Source organism: Panonychus citri, unplaced genomic scaffold, assembly GCF_014898815.1.
Source record: "Panonychus citri isolate SS breed McGregor unplaced genomic scaffold, ASM1489881v1 Contig00095, whole genome shotgun sequence".
NCBI classification, from domain to species: domain Eukaryota; kingdom Metazoa; phylum Arthropoda; class Arachnida; order Trombidiformes; family Tetranychidae; genus Panonychus; species Panonychus citri.
In genome coordinates, this window is record NW_026515500.1 from 1697231 (window position 1) to 1722197 (window position 24967).

The 24967-nt window shown below is 32.0% G+C and overlaps 7 protein-coding genes across 9 annotated transcripts; 1 reads left to right on the forward strand and 6 right to left on the reverse strand.

Moving 5' to 3' along the window:
• Nucleotides 1-509: 509 nt before the first annotated feature.
• On the reverse strand, nucleotides 510-10581 carry LOC128388127 (probable serine/threonine-protein kinase DDB_G0267686). The gene is made up of 5 exons (XM_053347486.1): nucleotides 10567-10581; nucleotides 9205-9333; nucleotides 8900-9130; nucleotides 8633-8813; nucleotides 510-2624 (listed from the first exon to the last, which is right to left on the reverse strand). The coding sequence occupies exons 1-5, from the start codon at nucleotides 10579-10581 to the stop codon at nucleotides 793-795; spliced, it is 2388 nt and encodes a 795-aa protein (XP_053203461.1). The 3' UTR covers nucleotides 510-792.
• Nucleotides 10581-11085, forward strand: LOC128387994 (28S ribosomal protein S17, mitochondrial-like). The gene has a single exon (XM_053347318.1). It carries the CDS (start codon nucleotides 10697-10699, stop codon nucleotides 11036-11038), a length of 342 nt encoding a protein of 113 aa, XP_053203293.1. The 5' UTR covers nucleotides 10581-10696; the 3' UTR covers nucleotides 11039-11085.
• A 143-nt stretch (nucleotides 11086-11228) lies between these two features.
• Nucleotides 11229-16040, reverse strand: LOC128387993 (sentrin-specific protease 6-like). 2 transcript variants are annotated; one of them, XM_053347317.1, is made up of 10 exons: nucleotides 15867-16040; nucleotides 15558-15780; nucleotides 14185-15479; nucleotides 13551-14045; nucleotides 13101-13434; nucleotides 12862-12993; nucleotides 12657-12782; nucleotides 12332-12511; nucleotides 12046-12268; nucleotides 11229-11960 (listed from the first exon to the last, which is right to left on the reverse strand). In XM_053347317.1, the coding sequence occupies exons 3-10, from the start codon at nucleotides 14477-14479 to the stop codon at nucleotides 11721-11723; spliced, it is 2025 nt and encodes a 674-aa protein (XP_053203292.1). In that variant the 5' UTR covers nucleotides 14480-15479; nucleotides 15558-15780; nucleotides 15867-16040; the 3' UTR covers nucleotides 11229-11720. The 2 variants fall into 2 exon arrangements, with proteins under 2 accessions (XP_053203292.1, XP_053203291.1); XM_053347316.1 differs by having other exon boundaries at nucleotides 13101-13437.
• On the reverse strand, nucleotides 16038-17440 carry LOC128388128 (sentrin-specific protease 7-like). Its single transcript, XM_053347487.1, has 5 exons — nucleotides 17210-17440; nucleotides 16691-17036; nucleotides 16455-16586; nucleotides 16252-16375; nucleotides 16038-16046 (listed from the first exon to the last, which is right to left on the reverse strand). The coding sequence occupies exons 1-5, from the start codon at nucleotides 17211-17213 to the stop codon at nucleotides 16038-16040; spliced, it is 615 nt and encodes a 204-aa protein (XP_053203462.1). The 5' UTR covers nucleotides 17214-17440.
• A 49-nt stretch (nucleotides 17441-17489) lies between these two features.
• Nucleotides 17490-18545, reverse strand: LOC128388129 (uncharacterized). The gene is made up of 2 exons (XM_053347488.1): nucleotides 18045-18545; nucleotides 17490-17731 (listed from the first exon to the last, which is right to left on the reverse strand). Exons 1-2 carry the CDS (start codon nucleotides 18331-18333, stop codon nucleotides 17490-17492), a joined length of 531 nt encoding a protein of 176 aa, XP_053203463.1. The 5' UTR covers nucleotides 18334-18545.
• A 252-nt stretch (nucleotides 18546-18797) lies between these two features.
• On the reverse strand, nucleotides 18798-22192 carry LOC128388005 (sentrin-specific protease 6-like). 2 transcript variants are annotated; one of them, XR_008325203.1, is made up of 8 exons: nucleotides 21870-22192; nucleotides 21037-21561; nucleotides 20529-20865; nucleotides 20290-20421; nucleotides 20085-20210; nucleotides 19701-19879; nucleotides 19392-19614; nucleotides 18798-19313 (listed from the first exon to the last, which is right to left on the reverse strand). XR_008325203.1 is itself a non-coding variant. In XM_053347335.1 (8 exons), the coding sequence occupies exons 1-8, from the start codon at nucleotides 22156-22158 to the stop codon at nucleotides 19074-19076; spliced, it is 2022 nt and encodes a 673-aa protein (XP_053203310.1). In that variant the 5' UTR covers nucleotides 22159-22192; the 3' UTR covers nucleotides 18798-19073. The 2 variants fall into 2 exon arrangements, 1 of the variants encoding a protein (XP_053203310.1); XM_053347335.1 differs by having other exon boundaries at nucleotides 19730-19879.
• A 465-nt stretch (nucleotides 22193-22657) lies between these two features.
• On the reverse strand, nucleotides 22658-24886 carry LOC128387905 (sentrin-specific protease 7-like). Its single transcript, XM_053347192.1, has 7 exons — nucleotides 24561-24886; nucleotides 24193-24478; nucleotides 23994-24116; nucleotides 23791-23910; nucleotides 23502-23687; nucleotides 23200-23422; nucleotides 22658-23118 (listed from the first exon to the last, which is right to left on the reverse strand). Exons 1-7 carry the CDS (start codon nucleotides 24853-24855, stop codon nucleotides 22897-22899), a joined length of 1455 nt encoding a protein of 484 aa, XP_053203167.1. The 5' UTR covers nucleotides 24856-24886; the 3' UTR covers nucleotides 22658-22896.
• Nucleotides 24887-24967: the final 81 nt, after the last annotated feature.

The following is a 24967-nucleotide window of genomic DNA, read 5'->3' on the forward strand; positions in this document are numbered from 1 at the left end:
TAAATGTATTTAGTTATGGTTGATAAAATAATCTCAATAGATAAGTTTGTTGCCTTTGGAGATTTACCTTTAAACATTTTCTATTGTTATAAAGTAGAGAGAAAGATTTTCATTGATTATTATCATTGACCATTTATCTCATCAATAAACGATAATGAAGGATTTTTACATCAGATATCAGGTTGTGTCCATCTTAATCTCTCTCACTGACCGACGACCTCCCATGGATAACGAACAGTCCACATAATCAACTTACCGTCACCTTAGAACGCGTTTCATGTTGACCTTTTACAAAACTGACCATTCAAACTGCACCATAAGTAAGTTATGTTATTTATGTAGACATTTTGACCTTAAGCTGATATTTGGGGAGAGATGTGATATGGCATTGATTATGAGAAACTTTTTCATCGAGTTCATTAATAATATTATTATCATAACTAATTGTTTGAAGAATTGAAATGAGAAACTGTTTTTACATCATTCTGAATTGAAACTGAACTTTATTTGTGAACTTTAGTTGCAACTACTACTTTTTGATGAAGTTGCTTCTCTTAGTATGTACACTTTTGAGCTAATTAGTGTTAATGGTTACATTTTAATTTAGTTTTGATTAATAATAATGATTAAAGATTATGGTGATTAAGTTAAACAACAAAGGTGAGCAACATTGGAAATACAAATTGGGTTTGCAAGAGAGAGAGAGAGAGAGAGAAGGGGGGAAATTTGAAACTATTGTCAACTAAAGTTTGACAGTTTTTGTTTTGTCAATTTATTGTATTAATTAGTTTTCTAGTCGATTAATTTATTTGAAAGGGAAGATGTTGATGCGTTTGAAGGTGATGAGGATGAAGATGATGGAGATAAAGTATTAGCATTTGGATGAGCTAATGATGGTGTTGACGATGAAGGAGGTGGAGGTTGAGGTGATGTGGAGGTGGGAACATTTTTTTCTTCTAAAATCCAATCTGATGTATTTCGTCGTGACGGAGATGACGAATTTTTAGTTTTATTGAAATTTTGAGAGAGAAGATGAGGAAGGGCCATTAGATCGTTTTGTATTCGAAGTGAGGCCATTCGAGCCGAGTAATTTGGTGAACTTATCGGAGGGCTCAAGGAGGAAAGTTGATGGCTAGAGACTGGAGTAGATCCAAAGAGTGGATAACTGTTTGTTGTATTGATTGCTGATATTGTGGAGGATGAGGAAGTTGGTGAAGTTGATCCCGAGGACACGACCACTGCCGCTGCCGCAGCAGCAGCCGCCGCCGCCGCTGCTGCTGAGGGGAAACCTGGAAAAAGGTTTGCATAAGGTGAGCCAACATTGAGAAGAGTCCGTTGAAAGGGTGACAATGAGGGATGAAGAGATGCTAAATGATGAAGCCCTCCGGGAGAAACAGGTGATTGATTTGGTTGTTGTGACTGTTGCTGATTGGATGAAGATCGTCTATGATGATGATGATGAGAATGAGAATCTCGATGATGAGGATGATGAGCTGAGGGTGAAATTAACAATGGTGATGTTAATGAACTTTTATCTTGTCCAATGAAACTTTCAGCTAATCCTGGAATCAAATGATTGAAAAATTGTGATGGTGATGTTGTTGTAGTGGTTTGATGTTGCTGATTATTTTGTTGTTGTTGATGGTGATGTTGATTAGATGAAGGATTCTGTTGTTGCTGATGATTATGATGATGATGATGATAGTGATGAGATGGAGGAGGAGGAGGAGGAAGAGGAGGGTGAGATGATATTCCTGCTGCTGCTGTTGTTGATGAGGATGATGAATGATCTTTCAATAAGTTTGTTGATGACATTTTATTTGTTGATAAATCTCGAGGTGAATTACCATTAACATCAGATGAAGATGATTCCAGTTGAGATAAACTATTTTCATCAATATTTTTACCACCGGTATTATTGCTAATGTTATTGATATTATTATTAACATTGGTAGCATTGTGACGTGACTGATGATGATTATGATAATGGTTACCTATTGAATTATTATTATTATTATTGTTTGGTGATAAATCTGAAGGTGATGTTGATGCTGATCGTTTAGCTGAAATAACTTCAGGAGTAACATTAACAGCCATTGAACTGAACAATTGTTTAATTGCTGTAACCTCATCACCTCCACAACTTTCCAATACTTTGATTAGTGTTGATTGTTTATGGAAAGGAAAAAGTTCTGATAATATTTCGAGAGTTGAACGTTTAGGTAACCGATCCAATGGTTTATTATTATTACTATTAACACTGTTGGAGCTTTTTTTTGAACGTTCGTCGAGTTTAATTTGTTTACAGTTGTTGTTGTTTTCTATCATTGATTCTGTTTCCATTGGTTTAGGAGATGAAGATAAATCATCTTCATCATCATTTGTATTATCTGTTAGTCCATTTTGGACAATAAAGGGTTGACCAATAGTAACATTTTCTACACCTTTAACAGGCATAAGTGTTGAATGGTTTTTACCTTGTTGTTGATCAGGAAAACCAGGTAAATCTTCAGATTCACTTCCTTGTTCATCTGTTTCATCATCATCAGAATCACCGCTAATATTACCAATCGGTTCACCGGCAGAATCGGATAAACGAGGCCGTTTATTGGGCAAAGGCCAATCTGTGTAATTACCGAGAAAATAAAATTATCAACATTTCTTTAAGGCAAATAAATAGATAAATCATCAAGTTATCGATATAATATTATAATAGAAAGTGTGAAAATCAATGATAACAATTAATATCCATTGGAAATAAATAACATTTGAACCATTTTCAAAAGCAATTACTTTTGATTAATGATTAAAAATGATTATTAAATATATCTTTAAATTGAATATGAAATTGTGACCATTATTTATTGATAATATTAGCTTAGTAACCAAAGAGGAGATGATCAATAATGATAATATTTTTATTTACAATGTGATAATAATAATCAACATCTTATGATATTGATAACGATAATGGTGCTAATAATAATGCTAATAACAACAACAAACTCACAATGATAATGATATTATAAGAGGGATGAATGATTTGTTAAACATGAAAAGTTAATGGTAGTAAAGTAGTGGTCAAGCCGATGTGGGCCACCCCACACAAAAGTGAAAGGGATAAATGACCAAGTAAACAAAATGATCACATTGTTATTTATGTTCATCATAAAACTTTTTTCTTGCCTTCTTCTTGTGGTCAAGAGTATTCAATTGGTCAAATAAAGATATTGGAAAGGAAACAGTTAACGATAACAATGATATCCTTTTCCTTTCACCTCTTCCTTTTCATCATCATCATCATCATTATCATCCTCCACATTCTCACTCACTTTACTCTCATAAAGGTATCTTCTTCACCAACATCTCTCTCTCTCTCTCTCTCTCTCTTCTCATTTTATAAGAATCAATATATTCATTCAGGGATGGAAATTTTTTTTCTCTTCCAAAGTAAACATTTTCTTTTATTTTCTAATAACTTATTATATGTTTGATATTATATTTTTAATTCATTATATATTATTATTGAGAAAGTCTCATGCCTTTGACCAATCGATTTGTCCATCATATATTGACAAAGTAAAACCTAACAATCCTATTATGACCCTAGGTCATTATCATTATTTATTGTTGTGGTCATTGTTGTTATTACTTATCAATAAGTGTTATGATTAGTGATGAAAGGCAACACTGTAGGAAGAAAAAAAAACTTTAAATGTAATAAAAATAACTGAATTTTGAGTAAAATATTAAGATGACCTTAGTAATGGTCAAAAGGTTAAGAGAGTGTAAATTGTTGCTCATTGATAAGTAAGTCTTAATCAAACTAACTTATCAATAATTTGTCACTGATTATTATTAATATTAAAGATAAGTAATCATAATCACACCAGTATAACTAATTGATGAGGAAAGTTTTTTTTTCCAATTGATTGTATTAATAGTATTTACTGTAAATGTATTAGAATGAGAAACAATCAAGCATAGATACGCATTTAACAAACGTCAATCAAATAATCAAATGAATCCAAATTAAGATAAAAAAAATGTTGACACTGATTGTGACAAATGATTATAATCATTCAAGTTTAATAATAGTTGAAAAGTTAACAACAATAACAAGAAAGTGACAAAAAGTGTATCCATTTTATTTTCAAGGTGCCAACATGAGTGCTAATCATAAAGGCAACAGGATAAGCATATGAACAAAGGATAATAATGATAATTGTATCAAAAGATCATCCATTTCTATGGAGTAACTTTGGAAGAAAAAAGTTACTTAAACTTTGATAATAGTAAATGAAAGAGGAGTGATGATGATGATAATGTGTCGATTTGTCAATGATGTGTATTGACGCTAATCCAATCATGTGTATCTCGCACTCGAAGGGAGGGATAGAAGAAAAAAAGAAGCATTTTCAATGTTTCACCACAAACAAAGTTTTCTTCTTCTTCTTCCTTTCCCATTTTTACCTTTTACCTGGATTTTTACTCTATTTTGGTGTCACCCCCTCGTCTCTGTCATAACCTTTACCACCTTGAAAATGCAAATACAATTGATCACAATGATAACTTTATAATAGCACATGAAAGAAACTGTCAAACAAAAATCAGCACGTTAAGATGATTCCATTGACAAATCATTGTTATTATTACATTTTTTATTTTGTCATAATCGTAATAATAACAATCAATAGTAGTATGTGTGTCCACATACATTAGAGAGAGAGAGAGAGAGAGAGAGAGAGTAAAAGTTTCTCCTCATTAGAAGATATTAAGTTTTGAATGAATTAGAACGAAAAAAAGTTCGATTTTTTTAATATTTGTCTCATAATAATGATTTTATTGATACAATGGAAATGTCATTCTCATAAATATATAAGAAAAGTAAAACAGTTTCGTGATTGACTGATAACTTTTACCTTGTCAAGACCAAAGATGTAACAATGACAAAAAATATATTAATAGTAGACGCGAGTCAAAGGTATTCAATGGTATTATTATTATGAATCTTATTGTTATCATTATTGAATTAAAATTAAGCCCTAAAGGCATTTTTCATGGTACCTCCACAGGAATATAGAGAGAGACTAATGAGTCCTAATGGTTGAAAATTATTCATACATTATCAATATAAGAATAAGATGCTTCTCAATGAAGGAAAATACTATTTCAAAATTTTATCAACCTGATGATAACTTTATCAATTTGATAACAAAATAACAAATATAAGTAATAACCATTAGCTATTATTATCTACCTGTAAATAATTTCCAGGTAATCTATTTATGTAGATCTATGTCTGTGTGTGGTGTTGATGAGGATGATTCTATTTACCGGATTGATTGAAAGAAAATCCTTCTAATTGTATTTGTGCAATCAATTGATCAACGTAAACCAAGCACATATAAACTCAACAGTGTGTTTGTTTATTGTCATTTGATCGTCTTGATTTGACAAACTAATAATGATAATAATAGATTGAAAAGTAGGAGTGATGAAGGTACAGTCGTGGTGATTTTTTCTTCTGCAGGCCTAACCTCATAAGTATATATACAAAATTACCATTGATTTTTAATGCTATTATTAGATTGATGATAAATGTGTCTACTTGTGTGAGCCCTGCAAATGTTTAGCAACTGTATTTTAGAGCCTTGAATATTAACAATGATAACATGATAATAGTAAAGATGACAAAAGACATGACAATGTATTTTTTATGCATGAAGATAAAAAGCAAACTACATATACAACTGATAGTATTATAATCATCATTATCATCATCATCAGCATCTTCATCGTCAGTTTAACAAAGATATTATTATTAGCATTTAGATCACATTATCAATTGGTTGGTTTAAAGCTCAATTAGGGAGTTAAATTGTTAACAATGAAGAGACACAAATTAAATCAACCCAATCTCATCCGGGAATCTCACTAATACTATTAACAGGTAAAAGGAGACAAGGGGAAGAGGTTAGGAAGATAAAGAAGATAAAAAAAAAGGTAAGCTTTAAGTTCATTCAAGTAGTTGGAATACACTTACGGTTCTTTTAATCATTTCTTTATTTTTCTCTTTCTTTACCTTTCGTCCTCATCATCCTAATCATCATCTTCTCATCTTGCACAAGATAACACATTGTATTCATTATTATGTGTATTTGTATGGGCACAAATAGTTACTATAGTAAAATGCTGAATATTGTACTTGGATAGACGAGGGTATTCATTGTAAGTTATTAGAGTATATCATTGATTAGTATGAAAGGTAAATTGTCATAGAAAAATTTATGAACTCACAAGAATAAGTCAATTAGGTTAAATTGTTAATTTCAACATTTCTCATCCTTTTACTACGATTAATTCAACTGATAGTAATTTGACAGAGTTATAATGAAGATGATTATCATAATGATCATGATCACATATCATGTAGATTTAAACAGCTTAACTTTTTGGTTACTTGATTAACTTAATCAACTAAAGGTAAATGCGATAATCGTTGGACATTGTATTCACCCATAGTTATCAATTGATCTTATGGATACATTTTTAAATATCCTTAATTTTCTGATTGTTGTCATTCATTGACATATAATAGATTGTAAAGAAAAAAGGTAAATTCAAAGTTTCCGTTGACTTTGATAATACAATTTACCTATGGAAAAGGTCAAGAGCTTTTCTATTAGCTTACTACTGTTTTCTTTTGCTGCAAAACAAAACAATCACTTCCGTTTCCTTATATCTTGGACTTTATATTACATATGGATACAAAAAATACTCTTATTGTCATTTATTATTACAATTGCAAGGACAAAACGACTACATCAAGTATTTATTATTATTATATTCAATTGATGAGGATAACAAATATTGTATTTAAATTGTTGTTGAAGTTTATTTTCATCTCATGCAAATTGTGTTAATGTTTTCACTTTAGTTGTTGATGTTATTTAAAAGTATCATTGACACACCTTTGATTATCTCGTTTAAATATTCAAATTTTGTGTGCTGATTGAGAAAAAAATTTATAAACAAAGTGACCAATGGCCGAAAAGTTATTTATTTACTGGAAAATATTGACTATATAGCTAATTAAAGTGAATCAATTAATTGACCATGAAACCGATGTTTGTACAAGATTTTGCTTTGATTGTTGTCTTAAGATGTATTGATTACAAGTAGTGGTCAAGTTAAAGTGAAACCTTTTGACCACTATCATAATCAATGACCCTTTTATACTTGATGGGAATCAAGAAAATCGGACAATAGGACATGAGAATTAATTTTGTTTCAAATTGTCCGAATGGTTTAATGATTGGACACTTTGTTTGTGTACAATTTCAGGTCTAAATTCAATCAATAGGAGAACAGTTGAAAAGCCATCGAAAGTAATAACAACAATAATAATGATGATGATGATGAAAGAGTGAGAGAGAAAAAAAAAACTTGATGACAATAATATAAATGAAAACGAATCGACAGAAAATAATATCAACCTCTTATCTGAAAGGAAAATGTGACAAAATCAAGTCTCTTATGTGTAGTTATTATTATCAACTTCGAATGATACTTGAAAATGTTACAACAAAAAGAAAACTTCCTTCGAGTTCTGAGTGTCGAGAATTTTTGTAAGTTCGTAATGTGATTCATGTCAAATACAGTTGAGAAATCGAGATGATATATTATACATGGAACTATGTGCTGATGATGGTAAAGAGGAAAAGGAAATGATGAGAATAAGTAGAGTAGAAAAAAAGTTCGACCTTACATATTATTTATATGGTAAATTTGTATCAACAGTTTTACCAATTGAATTATTTTCAAGTAACAACATCAACACGATTTTAATAATATTAATCATATTGTATCATTAATTTGAGAACCAGCTCAACAATTTAGCTATGGTTGACATTGGCAAAGTTAAATTGAATGGTTACACTTTCAGAGAGAGTGAATCATTTTATCATCACTATGATAATATGTAAATGACTTTCTATGATAATCTGTTATTAACATTGGCACATAATATGACCACAGGCGCTTAAACGGTTAGGGAAGTGGAAAGGGAAAACTAAAAAAGTTATCCAATAGTTGATAGATAATATCAAATGAGATTAGTGATGGTTTTCAAAAGCAAATACATTTATCTCAATGAAAATCTTGATGTGATTATGGTAAATGCTTTCATAATGATATCTAATGTTTGGATACAGATTAGCATCGAGTTAGATGAATTACATTTTCGAAACAATTTATGAATAAAGTTGATTAACTTTTTTTCTCTTCTACTATTGAGTGGAAACAAGATTCTATCGTTTTTTTTAATATCTTCTTGGAATATTTGAATTCTGTGATGATGAAAAAGGTTTTCTAAAATAAAGTAAATAAAATATTCAACTGACAGGAAGATTAATCAACTTTTCATTAACAATTAATGATCAAAGAGCTTGTGTTTGTATTAAATGATAGCGATAAGCTTGAGATATATTTTCTTAATGGATTATTAATATTTTATGCTGATAACTTTGTGTTAATCTGTATTGGGTTTTAATTGTAGTCATTGATTTTAAATACTCGTGGGATTAAGTTTGACTTTTGAATTGAATTAGATTAATACTGTGTCTCTTACCTGGTGTATTGTTATGAGTTGGACTAGATGGTTCTTGGCTCTTTACTCCGGTTGTGTTTCTTACATGAAGATCCATGGGCTCTTTTTTACATGAAGACTTCTTTTCTTTACGATTCACTTTGGTTCCATTTGATGATTCATTCTGATTTTCTTCATCGCCATTTGATTTACTATTATTTGCCTAAAGAGAGAGAGAGAGTAATTGTTATTAGGATGATTAGATGAGTTTCTCTGGTCGGTTTCTTTTTCTTTTGTGTTTAAACTCACTGGTACTTGGATGATCTGGGCCATTGCGGCGGAAAATGTTAGTCCCGCTCGGTGCATGGCCATTATACCTTCGTGGCAGCCATACAGCATTGATAATTCTCGAGCTTCGTTTTCTTCTTGGGCCTGTTGCCGTCGAAGAGCAACCTGAGCGGCCATAACTCGCTGACGTTCAGCAATAAGAGTACATTTTGCACAAGAACAATCTTTCCATCGACAATAACGTTTGTGTCCCTTGGATAGAAATCATTTCACGAATTAGGATTTGTCTCTTTTTTAGCTCACTCGATAAAATAAACTATTCTTACCTTTAAAGCTGAGACAACTCCATGGTTTCGACATCGAGCACATTTAGGTGTACGTTGATATCTTTCAGCGGCAGATCTAAGCAACAAAGCCGATGGACTTGCCGTTGAACTGGACTTGTGGGTGATGAACTATCCATTATTCAAATTGATAACTGTTACAGATTTGAAAGCTGAAAATTACTTAGATTTGAAACTTTTTCGTATATTAAAAAATTTTGATAATCACAAAACTTAAAAGTTAAAATAAAGCAAATTTAATCATAAGATGATAACTATATGGATGAAAAAACACTTTAATCACAATTAAATGTTTTCACTTCGACGGGACATTTGCAAGTAACTATAAGAGATAAATATTGAATGGAATACACAAATTTTGTTTGATCGAAACTTATTTTCATCTATGAGAATACTAGAGAAAGTAATAGTGGCAATAGCGAGAGAGAGAGAGAGAGAGAGAGAGAGAGAGAGAGAGAGAGAGAGAGATATTTACTCTCGAAATAATATCATATACTCTATCATTGTTATTACTTCAATAGAATATTATTATTCGATGAAAATGGTGATGCGCGAAAAAAGAACCAATCATATTTGGACATTCGAGTTATATTGTTAGAACATGATTCTCATTGGCTAAGAAGACAACAGTAACTATTACTTCAACTGTAGCAATTATCATTTTAAATAAACATTCGAAAATCAATCCGATCGCAATTAATTAACCAATCTAATCCACTTCACCAAAAATAATCGCCCAACAACTTTCACGGTCTAAAATCACTATTATATTACAGCATTTCTCAGTGACTTTCGCCGAGTTCTAGTTCGAGAACTAATTAATCGAGTTCTCATTTGGTTTAGTCAATCCAATAGATGGCACATTTTTCACGATGAGTTTTCATTGACTTTCGGAAGTTCTCAATTCATTTGGTCAAGTTCTCGATGAGTTTAGCCAATTAGCCTTTACATTGAGTAAAAAATTAAACTTTTCCAATTCAATTCATTTTTAATTATTTTTTTACCTTTTGAAACAAAGACTATTATAGGGATTGATTTTTATTCATTAATTTTGCTATGATTTTCACAGTTAATTGTTGATTAATTACGTCAACAATTGATTCTCATTTGTTTTCCCAAATTTAATCAAAAGGCAAAACACTAAAGAAATTTGATTGATAAATATTTAATCATTCCGATACTTTTTTTACTCTATTAACAGATAATCTGTAACATTAATTAATTTATCTTTATTAAAATGATTTACTAATCAAATTTAATTTCTAAAAAGTGAAAACAATCAAACTGATTAAATCAATTGATTGTTAACCTTTTACTCTTTTGAAATGAGCGCTTAATGTTCACCCAACTTGTTGTCATGGTTACGGTTGCTGTTTGTTTTTCTGAGTTCATGTTGACAATTTAATTTGATTTTCTTTCGTTTTAATTGTTTAATTATTGGTTTTGTTTTGTTTGTTTCTTCATTTTTACAGAAATGTCTCTTTTGATGGGAAAGGTGTGCGAAGCTGTGGGCAAGAATATTGTTCGTGTTGCTATTCCTCAATTGAAGTTCGATTCATTTCTTGTTACTCATTTCAGAGATTCAAGTGAATTACATGCGTTGGATAAAAAAGGAGAGTCAAAGGTTGGCGATTGGGTGATTGTCTCTAAATTACCAGAGAGGATCAGTTTAAAGGTCGAACATTCTGTTGAACAAGTGGTCTATAAGTGTGGGCACATAATCGATCCATTAACGGGCAAACGATGTTTCCAATACCATTACGATGAAAGTGGTTCAAAAGAAAATCAAAATTCTAGTCCAAATGAAAAACTGTAGAGGGAACGATTTAAACTTATTGATTAAAATCATTGGAATCGTTTGAATATCATCCTGGCGTCTTCATCTCTCGGTGCTGCAACATTAGGTTATCATATAGCCGAAGATAGATTAACATCAATAGAAATTCGTGATTTATTACGAAAAGAATTAGATGAAAGAGTAATGGACCAATAGCAGGCCAAACAACTACATCACCATAACCATTACACCAAAGAAATTTACAACAAGCTTATCCTCATCACCAATTAAAGGTTAATCGGGTGATGGATCCTCAGATTCAAATTAGAATTGGGGTGAAACCTTTGGTCTTCCTCCGAGGATCCTTCTTGCACCGGGTGGTTACCATGATCCTAATTCACCTTCATCATACCAACAACTGATAATAGGAATAAAATAAATTATTTTAAATAATTAACAATTGACAACTAAAACATCAACTAGTCAATCAAAAACTTATGAGCTGAACTGGATGATTCCTGGTTCTTTACCCCGGTTGTGATTCTTACATAAAGATTGTTTGATTGATAAGATTTGAAACTTTTTTTCTTCGTTAGAAAAGTTTGACAATCACAAAACTTTAAAGTTAAAATAATGAAAAGTTCAATATAAGACGATAACTTTATGGGTGCAAAAATACTCTGATCACAATTAAATGTTTTCAAGAATTAGTAAGTAGAAGTTAATCAGTATCAGAAGAAGAAGAAGAAGAAGAAGAAGAAGAAGAAGAAGAAGAAGAAGAAGAAGAACTGCAATTATCAATTTCGCAAAGACTTTTTTTCTTGATTTCTTCAGCTTTTCGCTGTTGTTTGATCAATCTTTCGATTGTTCGTCGTTTAGCCGAAACCAGTTTGTGAGAGAACCAATCCTCTAGATTAATAGCCGGGTCTTTGTAAATTCTTTCAAGTAGCTGTTCAGGATTCTGAAAATGATCAACGAATGATACGAATTAATTTATGTCAGCAACAATAAAAAGTTAACTCGAAAGAATTAACAAATTAACTTACTCTTAGGAAATTCTCAATAGATTGTAGTACATAGAGACCTGAGTCGAAGTGATTTGTTTGTTTAGGCACCTTGAGATAAATATCAGGCATTACCCTTCTACTAAAATTTTTCTTCGTCGTTTTCTCTGACTCCCATTCCTTAGCTAGAAAGTGTCGTAATGGTGCAGCTAATCCACATTTATGATGAGCACTTTGAAGTGAATCTAAGAAAAGTATTCGAGGTCTAGAGAAAGAGATATAAAGTAATGAGTTTCAAAACTGATGATGAATAAAATAAATCTAATACTTTTTAGCACTTTTCTCATTGAATGCAACTTCGTCCAGGAGAGGAACTTTTCTTGGATAACAAATGATTGCCAGAAACCAATGAAAGGATTTATGAATTGGTATAATTAGAAAGTCCTTTTCGAAAATGTTCACATTTTTTGTCCAATTCTTTACTCTATTGTAGTAACTATCAGAAAGCCTGAAACCAAAAGGATCGAGTTACTAAAACTGATTATCATTTTATTCACTGTTGACTTATTACAGTTGAAAAAGAGAACCTTCGAAGAAAAAGCTCGATCAACAGTACATAAGTCATCAGGAATGAGAATTCAACTCGTACGTACGTTTTTGCACCCTGGGTTCTAACCTCTGATATTTGAGGTTTATGGGTGAGATTGTAGTAAAAAGATGAACTGAAAATGTAGCATCTTTCGGCGATATCTGGGGATGTCAAGTCTTTTTCAATATACCTATGAATCGAAGATAATGTGATGAGTATTAGTAAAAGATTAAGCCTATGATTAATGTTCAACGATAAAAATGGCTTACTTAAGATAGAAACCCAGGATTGCATCATTTATTTGTTGCCCTTCCTCCAAACAAGCGAGATCCGACTGACGAATTGAGATATGTTCAACTTCGTAAATGGGAATAGGTGGATAACTAAAGAGACGATCGTCACTAGATAAAGAGAGGATTATTATATAAATTATTAATACACAATAAGAGCGATCACCAAAAAGCTAACAAAACTCATCACCGCTCAATTGTGATCTAGAATAAATTACCAATTTGATACTGCGGCATTTGAGTTTCCAATTTCATCTTCACTGTTCATCTCAACAATGGAGGTCGTTTCATCTATTTTCGAATTCGAGGTCTTCTTTTTACTCTTAGCCAATTTAGGAGGAAAAGGTGATTTAAAAGTGGATGAAGACGTGGATGATGTTGCTGTCGGTTGTTGAGAAGAGTTATTTAATAAATCGAAGTATTGATGAGCACTAACAGATAGATTTCTATCAAGTTTCCAAGTGACAGTATTAAAGATGGCGAAATACTCTTCCAATATATTTCGAATTTCTTCATTCTTTCCGTTCAATTGCACTGCCACACGAATGGTTCCTTCTGTCACAATTAGAACCAAAATTGGTAAGAATATTTGTATTTCTTATATTCTATGTGTATGAGTTGCTAAAGTGAATAAGAATTGAACAAAGAATAATGAAATAGATACATACCTTGATTCCGTTGTATTTGTAAGGCTTCGCATATTTTGAAACTCGAACTTGGAACGGTTTCTATGATCAGGGTTAAAAATTCTGTTCTATCGAAATAGGCTCTTTGTATATCAATGGGTGGAATGGTAATAGCCAAACTCGGTCTTTCTGGTGCAGATACTTGAACAAACTTAATACCTTTTGAGATTAAATGAATCTCTTTACAGGTGAATTTATAAATGCCGAAGTAGACAGAATTGTTGTGAACTGATAAAGTTTGATTAATCTCCATGTTAAACACTGAATTGTCGTAATTTGGACTTGAAACATTCGTTTTTCGTGTTGATGATTGTTGAGAATGATTGTTTAAGAAATCAAGGTATTTATGGACACTTCGAGATAAAACTTTCTCAAATTTCCAAGTCAATGAAGTATAGCACGAAAAATATTCATCCAATATTTTGTAAATTTCTTCACCTTGTCCGCTAAATTGAAAAAGAACACGAATGGGTCCTCCTGGTTGAATTGAAAAGAAAATCACAATCACAAAATTAGAGAAAATAAAAGCAAACAAGAGAAAGAATTTGAAACAAAGAAACAATGGTGATATTAAAAAAAAGCTCTTTATCATTAAAGTTAAAGGTAAGAGAAATACCTGAGCTATCGTCTTGATTGGGTCTTATTTTCAATGCGCTCCTTATTTTAGTTCCAGATTGAGGAACGGTGTCAATTATCAGGGTTGACAAATTTTCACCGGTTTTACTGTCCAAATAGGCCTTTTGTATTTCAATTGGTGGAATGGTGATGTCGAAACGAGATCTTTCTTGTAATCGGCCAACTTGGGAAAACTTAAAGCCTGCTGAAATTAAACGAATTTCATCACAGCAAAACTTATGAATACCGAAGTAGACGATGTTATTGTAAATCGACAAATTTGGAAAAACAGACATTAGACTTCAAATCGTCTTTAAGACAATGTCTTATAAGAATGACTGTTTGAAACAACACAAAGAAGCAATTTTCTACAAGAAAATCTCAAGGAAAACAAGTTGAGAGGGAAGAACGAGTTCCAAAAAAATCCAACTCATTGATGAAAGTTGAGCCTGCAGAAGTGATTAAAGAGTGTAACGTAAGGGTGATTAATCCTGCAAATAATTAGCGGTTAGTTTGATTTTCCAAAAAAGATCAGTTTAAAGGTCGAACATTCATACTCTCTTCAACTTCTGCTTTAAACATTATCTCCAGCGTTGGATTGGCGTATAAAAATAGATCACGATTGATTAATCAGTAACAAATTTAGTTGAATTTTAATTTTTGATCAACAATATGGTTGCTATCACAGTCATTGACTTACAGCCATTGAAAATATTCAACTACTCACTGGCTGAGGATTCTGAACGGATGGATTTACACTCAAAGCAATTGAATCAAACAAATAAACTTGTCAATAACGAAGATAATTTTAAGATAGTTTCGTTTACAGTAACAACTATTAGTTAACGAGATTATAACAATATTATGATGTTAACTGATTAACGATTGAATATGTATTATTCCCCTTTCGTTTTGCTTGTCAATGGGTTGATTTTTGTTTGGGAAGAGTTTTGGAAATTCATGATAAACAGAGTATATAAATGAAAGAAATGGTCATGAAAGAATCTCTGGAATTTTGATGTACTCATTTAGGTGCAGTTGATTCATAAAAAATTAGTAAATAGAAATTTCGGAATCAGCAGAAGAATAAGAGCTAGAAGAAGAAGAAGAAGAAGAAGAAGAAATTTCATCATCCGTTTCGCAAAGACTATTTTTCTTGATTTCTTCAGCTTTTCGCTGTTGTTTAATCAATCTTTCAATAGTTCGTCGTTTAGCCGAAACCAGTCTGTGAGAGAACCAATCCTCTAGATTAATAGCCGGGTCTTTGGAAACTTTGTCAAGTAAATGATCAGGATTCTGGAAATAATCAACAATGAATGAATTAATTTAGGTTGCAAACAAGAAAAAGTTAATTCAACTTTAAAATTAACTTACTCTTAGGAAATTCTCAATGCATTGTAGTACATAGAGACCTGAGTCGAAGTCATTGTTTTGCTTAGGCACCTTGAGATAAATATCAGGCATTACACTTCTACTAAAACTTTTCTTTGTCGTTTTCTTTGACTCCCATTCCTTAGCTAGAAAGTGTCGTAATGGTGCAGCTAATCCACATCTACTATGAGCACTTTGCGTCGAGTCCATGAAAAGTATACGAGGCCTAAAAAGATCCGAAATTTCAGGATAAGATATCATTGAATTAGACATGAATTTCAAAACTGTTGATGAATAAAATAAATCTAATACCTTTTAGCACTTTTCTCATTGAATGCAACTTCGTCCAGGAGAGGAACTTTTCTTGGATAACAAATGATTGCCAGAAACCAATGACAGGATTTATGAATTGGTATAATTAGAAAGTCCTTTTCGAAAATGTTCACATTTTTTGTCCAATTCTTTACTCTATTGTAGTATCTATCAGAAAGCCTGAAAATATTGGAGAGTGGATAGATTAAAATTGGATAGAAAAATGAAGAATGAACAATTTTTAAGCACGATAACACAAATGACAGAGTTGCTGAAATTAATTATCATTTAAGCTACCGTTAAAATAGCGAACCTTCAAAGAAAAGACTCGATCAACAGTAAATACATGTAAGTCAACAAGTATAAGAGTTTAAATCGTACGTACGATTTTTGCCCTGCGTTCCAACCTCCGATGATCGAGGTTTATGGGTGAGATTGTAGTAAAAGATGAACTGAAAATGTAGCATCTTTCGGCGATATCTGGGGATGTCAAGTCTTTTTCAATATACCTATGAATCGAAGATAATGTGATGAGCATTAGTAAAAGATTAAGCCTATGATTAATGTTCAACGATAACAATGGCTTACTTAAGATAGAAACCCAGGATTGCATCATTTATTTGTTGCCCTTCCTCCAAACAAGCGAGATCCGACTGACGAATTGAGATATGTTCAACTTCGTAAATGGGAATAGGTGGATAACTGAAGAGACGATCGTCACTAGATAAAGAGAGGATTATTATATAAATTATTAATACACAAAAGAGCGATCACAAAAGCTAACAAAACTCATCACCGCTCAATTGTGATCTAGAATAAATTACCGATTTGATACTGCGGCATTTGAGTTTCCAATTTCATGTTCACTGTTCATCTCAACAATTGAGGTCGTTTCATCTATTTTCGAATTCGAAGTCTTCTTTTTACTCTTAGCCAACAGAGTGGAAAAAAGAGTACAAGGTGATTTAAGAGCGGATGAAGACGTTGAAGATTTTGCTGTCGGTTGTTGAGAAGAGTTATTTAATAAATCGAAGTATTGATGAGCACTAACAGATAGATTTCTATCAAGTTTCCAAGTGACAGTATTGAAGGTGGCGAAATACTCTTCCAATAGATTTCGAATTTCTTCATTCTTTCCGTTCAATTGCACTGCCACACGAATGGTTCCTTCTGTCACAATTAGAATCAAAAAACGTATAAAGTGGTAAGAAGGTAAGTAGCTTTAGATATGTTTAGGGAAAGAACAATTAAAGCTAAGTATTTATTATCTACCATCAAGTCTATGAGATTCGTAGAGTGAATAAGAATTGAATAACGCAAAGAATAATGAAACAGATACATACCCATGTGATCACCTTTATTCCGTTGTATTTTTAATGCTTCGCATATTTTGAAACTCGAACTTGGAACGGTTTCTATGATCAGGGTTGACAAATTTTCACCAGTTTTCCTATCAAAATAGAGTTTTTGTATATCAATTGGAGAAATGGTAATAGCCAAACTCGGTCTTTCTGGTGCAGATACTTGAACAAACTTAATACCTTTTGAGATTAAATGAATCTCTTTACAGGTGAATTTATGAACACCAAAGTAGACAAATTGTTGTGAACTGATAAAGTTTGATTAACTCCATGTTAAAACTGAATTGTCGTAATTTGTACTTGAAACATTCGTTTTTCGTGTTGATGATTGTTGAGAATGATTGTTCAAGAAATCAAGGTATTTATGGACACTTCGCGATAGGGCTCTCTCAAGTTTCCAATTCACTTGGCTAAAGACGGCAAAATATTCTTCCAATATTTTGTAAATTTCTTCACCTTGTCCGTTAAATTGAACAAGAACACGAATCGATCCTCTTAGTTCAACTGAGAAGAAAAAAAAACAGAGTAGAAAATTAGTATAACAAAGCGATGAGATAAAAGATAGAACACAAACAAAAGAAAAGCTAAAACCACTCCAGATAAATTATATCCCGAGAATTGTATTACAATTAAGGGGAAGACAAAAAAATGAGCAGTTAATTGCTAAATGGGCGTAAACATACGAGACATTAATTGTGATAGAAAAAAAAACAAAAGTCAAGTGGGAAGTGACAGTTCACCGAGATAAACTGTGGTGGAACAAAAATTAGATAATAACCAAAATATCACTTTGGTGATATTAATAAGAGAGAAATACCTGAATTAGCAGATCGATTAAGTTTTAATATTTCACATATTCGAATCCCAGATTCAGGAACAGTTTCTGTGATCAGGGTTGACAAATTGTCTCCAGTTTTACTGTCAAAATAGGCTTTTTTTATATCAATTGGTGGAATGGTGACATTGAAAAAAGACTTTTCTTGGATTTGACACACTTGGGAAAACTTAATGCCCGCTGGAAGCAAACGTATTTCTTGACAGCGAAATTCATGGACATCAAAGTAGACAGTGTTGTGGAAAACTGATAAAGTTTGATTAACCTCCATGTGAGATATCAAATTGTCGCAATCAAGATGACAAGAAGAGAGAATAAGGAAACATCAACAGTGTAAAACTGGAAGAGAAACAAGTTGATAAGGAAGAACGAGAATAAAAAATAGAAACGATTGCTCGATTGTTGAAGAAAAGAAAATGATTGACTGAAGATTGAATATCAAAAAATTCAGCTCATATTTGGAAAAATTGAAAATCAATTCTAATTTAGAATCTATAAAGTATTGATTATAAATAATTACGGAATTGTTAATAAAAAGGATTGAAAAAAAGCTAAAAAGGAAAAAAAAATTTCTCCCGCGAAATTTGAAAGATCGATTTTTTTGTGAATTTCGATCCATCAAAAACTAAGAACGGAACTTCTGTGAGAGGAGCATTTTGCACCATAATTTCTTCATCTTTTCTCTAAAAATTTTTCTCGTCAATTTAATAAACTCGTTACAATTGTAAATTGAAGAATAACAACTTTAATAGAACAACAAATGGATTTTTGAAAATTTGATTTTCTTCTCTCTTGAAAATCCTTTCGGTTCATGATTAATTCACAGCATAGTTGTTTATGTATATCATTTTCTGGTCTTATTTACAATTAAATGTCGATTATCATTTAATACCTTAGTCTAATTATTTACACTTTCGTTCGATCAAATTTTTGATTGTTCGTCGTTTAGAAGAGACCAGAGAAAGAGAAAACCAATCTTATAGATTAATAGCAGGATCTTTGTGGATTCTTTCAAATTTCGGAATCAGCAGAAGAATAAGAGCTAGAAGAAGAAGAAGAAGAAGAAGAAGAAGAAGAAATTTCATCATCCGTTTCGCAAAGACTATTTTTCTTGATTTCTTCAGCTTTTCGCTGTTGTTTAATCAATCTTTCAATAGTTCGTCGTTTAGCCGAAACCAGTCTGTGAGAGAACCAATCCTCTAGATTAATAGCCGGGTCTTTGGAAACTTTGTCAAGTAAATGATCAGGATTCTGGAAATAATCAACAATGAATGAATTAATTTAGGTTGCAAACAAGAAAAAGTTAATTCAACTTTAAAATTAACTTACTCTTAGGAAATTCTCAATGCATTGTAGTACATAGAGACCTGAGTCGAAGTCATTGTTTTGCTTAGGCACCTTGAGATAAATATCAGGCATTACACTTCTACTAAAACTTTTCTTTGTCGTTTTCTTTGACTCCCATTCCTTAGCTAGAAAGTGTCGTAATGGTGCAGCTAATCCACATCTACTATGAGCACTTTGCGTCGAGTCCATGAAAAGTATACGAGGCCTAAAAAGATCCGAAATTTCAGGATAAGATATCATTGAATTAGACATGAATTTCAAAACTGTTGATGAATAAAATAAATCTAATACCTTTTAGCACTTTTCTCATTGAATGCAACTTCGTCCAGGAGAGAACTTTTCTTGGATAACAAATGATTGCCAGAAACCAATGACAGGATTTATGAATTGGTATAATTAGAAAGTCCTTTTCGAAAATGTTCACATTTTTTGTCCAATTCTTTACTCTATTGTAGTATCTATCAGAAAGCCTGAAAATATTGGAGAGTGGATAGATTAAAATTGGATAGAAAAATGAAGAATGAACAATTTTTAAGCACGATAACACAAATGACAGAGTTGCTGAAATTAATTATCATTTAAGCTACCGTTAAAATAGCGAACCTTCAAAGAAAAGACTCGATCAACAGTAAATACATGTAAGTCAACAAGTATAAGAGTTTAAATCGTACGTACGATTTTTTGCCCTGCGTTCCAACCTCCGATGATCGAGGTTTATGGGTGAGCTTGTAGTAAAAAGATGAACTGAAAATGTAGCATCTTTCGGCGATATCTGGGGATGTCAAGTCTTTTTCAATATACCTATGAATCGAAGATAATGTGATGAGCATTAGTAAAAGATTAAGCCTATGATTAATGTTCAACGATAACAATGGCTTACTTAAGATAGAAACCCAGGATTGCATCATTTATTTGTTGCCCTTCCTCCAAACAAGCGAGATCCGACTGACGAATTGAGATATGTTCAACTTCGTAAATGGGAATAGGTGGATAACTAAAGAGACGATCGTCACTAGATAAAGAGAGGATTATTATATAAATTATTAATACACAATAAGAGCGATCACCAAAAAGCTAACAAAACTCATCACCGCTCAATTGTGATCTAGAATAAATTACCAATTTGATACTGCGGCATTTGAGTTTCCAATTTCATCTTCACTGTTCATCACAACAATGGAGGTCGTTTCATCTATTTTCGAATTCGAGGTCTTCTTTTTACTCTTAGCCAATTTAGGAGGAAAAGGTGATTTAAAAGTGGATGAAGACGTTGAAGATTTTGCTGTCGGTTGTTGAGAAGAGTTATTTAATAAATCGAAGTATTGATGAGCACTAACAGATAGATTTCTATCAAGTTTCCAAGTGACAGTATTAAAGATGGCGAAATACTCTTCCAATATATTTCGAATTTCTTCATTCTTTCCGTTCAATTGCACTGCCACACGAATGGTTCCTTCTGTCACAATTAGAATCAAAAAACGTATAAAGTGGTAAGAAGGTAAGTAGCTTTAGATATGTTTAGGGAAAGAACAATTAAAACTAAGTATTTATTATCTACTATCAAGTCTATGAGATTCGTAGAGTGAATAAGAATTGAATAACGAAGAATAATGAAACAGATACATACCCATGTGATCACTTTGATTCCGTTGTATTTTCAATGCTTCGCATATTTTGAAACTCGAACTTGGAACGGTTTCTATGATCAGGGTTGACAAATTTTCACCAGTTTTCCTATCAAAATAGAGTTTTTGAATATCAATTGGAGAAATGGTAATAGCCAAACTCGGTCTTTCTGGTGCAGATACTTGAACAAACTTAATACCTTTTGAGATTAAATGAATCTCTTTACAGGTGAATTTATGAACACCAAAGTAGACAAAGTTGTTGTGAACTGATAAAGTTTGATTAGACTCCATGTTAAAAACTGAATTGTCGTAATTTGTACTTGAAACATTCGTTTTTCGTGTTGATGATTGTTGAGAATGATTGTTCAAGAAATCAAGGTATTTATGGACACTTCGCGATAGGGCTCTCTCAAGTTTCCAATTCACTTGGCTAAAGACGGCAAAATATTCTTCCAATATTTTGTAAATTTCTTCACCTTGTCCGTTAAATTGAACAAGAACACGAATCGATCCTCTTAGTTCAACTGAGAAGAAAAAAAACAGAGTAGAAAATTAGTATAACAAAGCGATGAGATAAAAGATAGCACAAACAAAAGAAAAGCTAAAACCACTTCAGATAAATTATATCCCGAGAATTGTATTACAATTAAGGGGAAGACAAAAAAATGAGCAGTTAATTGCTAAATGGGCGTAAACATACGAGACATTAATTGTGATAGAAAAAAAAACAAAAGTCAAGTGGGAAGTGACAGTTCACCGAGATAAACTGTGGTGGAACAAAAATTAGATAATAACCAAAATATCACTTTGGTGATATTAATAAGAGAAATACCTGAATTAGCAGATCGATTAAGTTTTAATATTTCACATATTCGAATCCCAGATTCAGGAACAGTTTCTGTGATCAGGGTTGACAAATTGTCTCCAGTTTTACTGTCAAAATAGGCTTTTTTTATATCAATTGGTGGAATGGTGACATTGAAAAAAGACTTTTCTTGGATTTGACACACTTGGGAAAACTTAATGCCCGCTGGAAGCAAACGTATTTCTTGACAGCGAAATTCATGGACATCAAAGTAGACAGTGTTGTGGAAAACTGATAAAGTTTGATTAACCTCCATGTGAGATATCAAATTGTCGCAATCAAGATGACAAGAAGAGAATAAGGAAACATCAACAGTGTAAAACTGGAAGAGAAACAAGTTGATAAGTAAGAACGAGAATAAAAAATAGAAACGATTGCTCGATTGTTGAAGAAAAGAAAATGATTGACTGAAGATTGAATATCAAAAAATTCAGCTCATATTTGGAAAAATTGAAAATCAATTCTAATTTAGAATCTATAAAGTATTGATTATAAATAATTACGGAATTGTTAATAAAAAGGATTGAAAAAAAGCTAAAAAGGAAAAAAAAATTTCTCCCGCGAAATTTGAAAGATCGATTTTTTTGTGAATTTCGATCCATCAAAAACTAAGAACGGAACTTCTGTGAGAGGAGCATTTTGCACCATAATTTCTTCATCTTTTCTCTAAAAATTTTTCTCGTCAATTTAATAAACTCGTTACAATTGTAAATTGAAGAATAACAACTTTAATAGAACAACAAATGAATTTTTGAAAATTTGATTTTCTTCTCTCTTGAAAATCCTTTCGGTTCATGATTAATTCACAGCATAGTTGTTTATGTATATCATTTTCTGGTCTTATTTACAATTAAATGTCGATTATCATTTAATACCTTAGTCTAATTATTTACACTTTCGTTCGATCAAATTTTTGATTGTTCGTCGTTTAGAAGAGACCAGAGAAAGAGAAAACCAATCTTATAGATTAATAGCAGGATCTTTGTAGATTCTTTCAAATTTCGGAATCAGCAGAAGAATAAGAGCTAGAAGAAGAAGAAGAAATTTCATCATCCGTTTCGCAAAGACTATTTTTCTTGATTTCTTCAGCTTTTCGCTGTTGTTTAATCAATCTTTCAATAGTTCGTCGTTTAGCCGAAACCAGTCTGTGAGAGAACCAATCCTCTAGATTAATAGCCGGGTCTTTGGAAACTTTGTCAAGTAAATGATCAGGATTCTGGAAACGATCAAGAATAAACAAAATGAATCAAATTTTTTGAAACAAGAAAAAGTTGACATAACCTTCAAATTAACTTACTATGAGGAAATTCTCGATACATTGTAATACAAAAAATCCAGAGTCGAAGTCGTTAATTTGCTTAGGCACCTTGAGATAAATATCAGGCATTACACTTTTACTGAAGTTTTTATTTGACATTTGAAGGTATTCCCATTCTTTAGTTAGAAAGTGTCTTATTGGTTCAGAAAATTCAAGCTCGCTATTAACTATTTGAGCTGAGTCCATGAAAAGTATACAAGGTCTGGAGAGAAAAAAATTTCAATAGGATTAGATATGAATGTCTCATTGAAGAGATTATGAAATCAATCTAATCTCAATACCTTTTGGGACTTTTTTCCATTTCATTAGGTAGAATCTCATTCATCGATGGCACTTTTCTTGGATAACATATGATTACCAAAAACCAATGACCAGATTTGTTAATTGGCATGATTATAAAATCTTTATGGAAGATATTGACATTTTTAGTCCAAGTTTTCACTCCTTTGTAGCATCGATCATAAATTCTGCTTAGATTTGTGAGAGAAAATATAAAATTACATGGAAAATTATTAAAGGTGTAAGATAATTGCTAATCATTAGATGACACAAAAGGATATCCGCTCGTACAATTTGTTATCCTGAGTTTGAGCCTTTCGCTTTCTTTGGGTGAGCTTGTGATAGAAAAATACACTAAATATGTAGCTTCTTTGGGCGATGTCTGATGCTGTTAAGTTTCTCTCGATGTACCTGTGAAAAGAGGAGAAACAAGATGAACATTAGTGATTCGAACGGAGGCTTTGATTGAGAATTGAAAGATAATTAGCACTCACTTGAGATAGAAACCTAAGATTGTTTCATTTACATGTTGTTCTTCGTCCAAACAAGAAAGATCCGATTGGCGAATTGAGATACGTTCAGTTCCATCGGGTGGATATCTGAAGAGAAGATCATCACTGGAAAAAAGAATTATAAAAATGACAATTAAGAATAAGCTTTAAAGCTAAGTTAAGTTAGAGTTAAGATAATCACTTAGTTGATGTCGAGCCTTTTAAGCGACACTGGTTTTCAACAGGGTCATCACAATCGATTTCAATGATGGAACTGGTTGATTTTGGTTTTGAAACATTCGACCGCAGTGTTGATGATGATCGTTGAGAATAATTGTTAATAAAATCTAAGTATTCCTCGACTCTTCGACACGGAGTTATCTCAAGTCTCCATATTAGTGAATCAAAGGAGGAAAAACTGTCTTCAAATAAGAATTCAAGGTCTCCCTTTTCATCGTATAATCGAACACCAACAAGAATGGTTCCTTCTAATTACAGTATTGAGAAGCACAAAGTATCAGAAAAAATATAAGAAAATAAGAGAAAAATCAGAGAAGATCAATTAATTACCTGTGTAATCACTTTGTTTCGGGTCTATTTTTAGCGTTTCTCTAATTATAATTGCAGATTCAGGAACAATTTCCAAGACCAGGATTGAAAAATAATCATCACTTTCATAGTCAAAATAAGCTCGATGTATATGTGTTAGTGGAATGGTGATGTTAGAACGAGATCCTTCTGATGAAGACAATTGAAAAAACTGAATACGTTCTGAAATTAAACAAAATTGATCACAGAGAAATCCATGAACACCAAAGTAGACAGAATTGTAGTAACTAGATAAATTTAAACGAAAATCTGACATGATGTTTTCGCATTTAAGATGACAACAGAAAAAAAAACGAATAAGAAACAATTACATTGTAATACAATGTAGTTGAAACAGAAAGAGATCTGGAATCAAGAAAGAGTAGCAA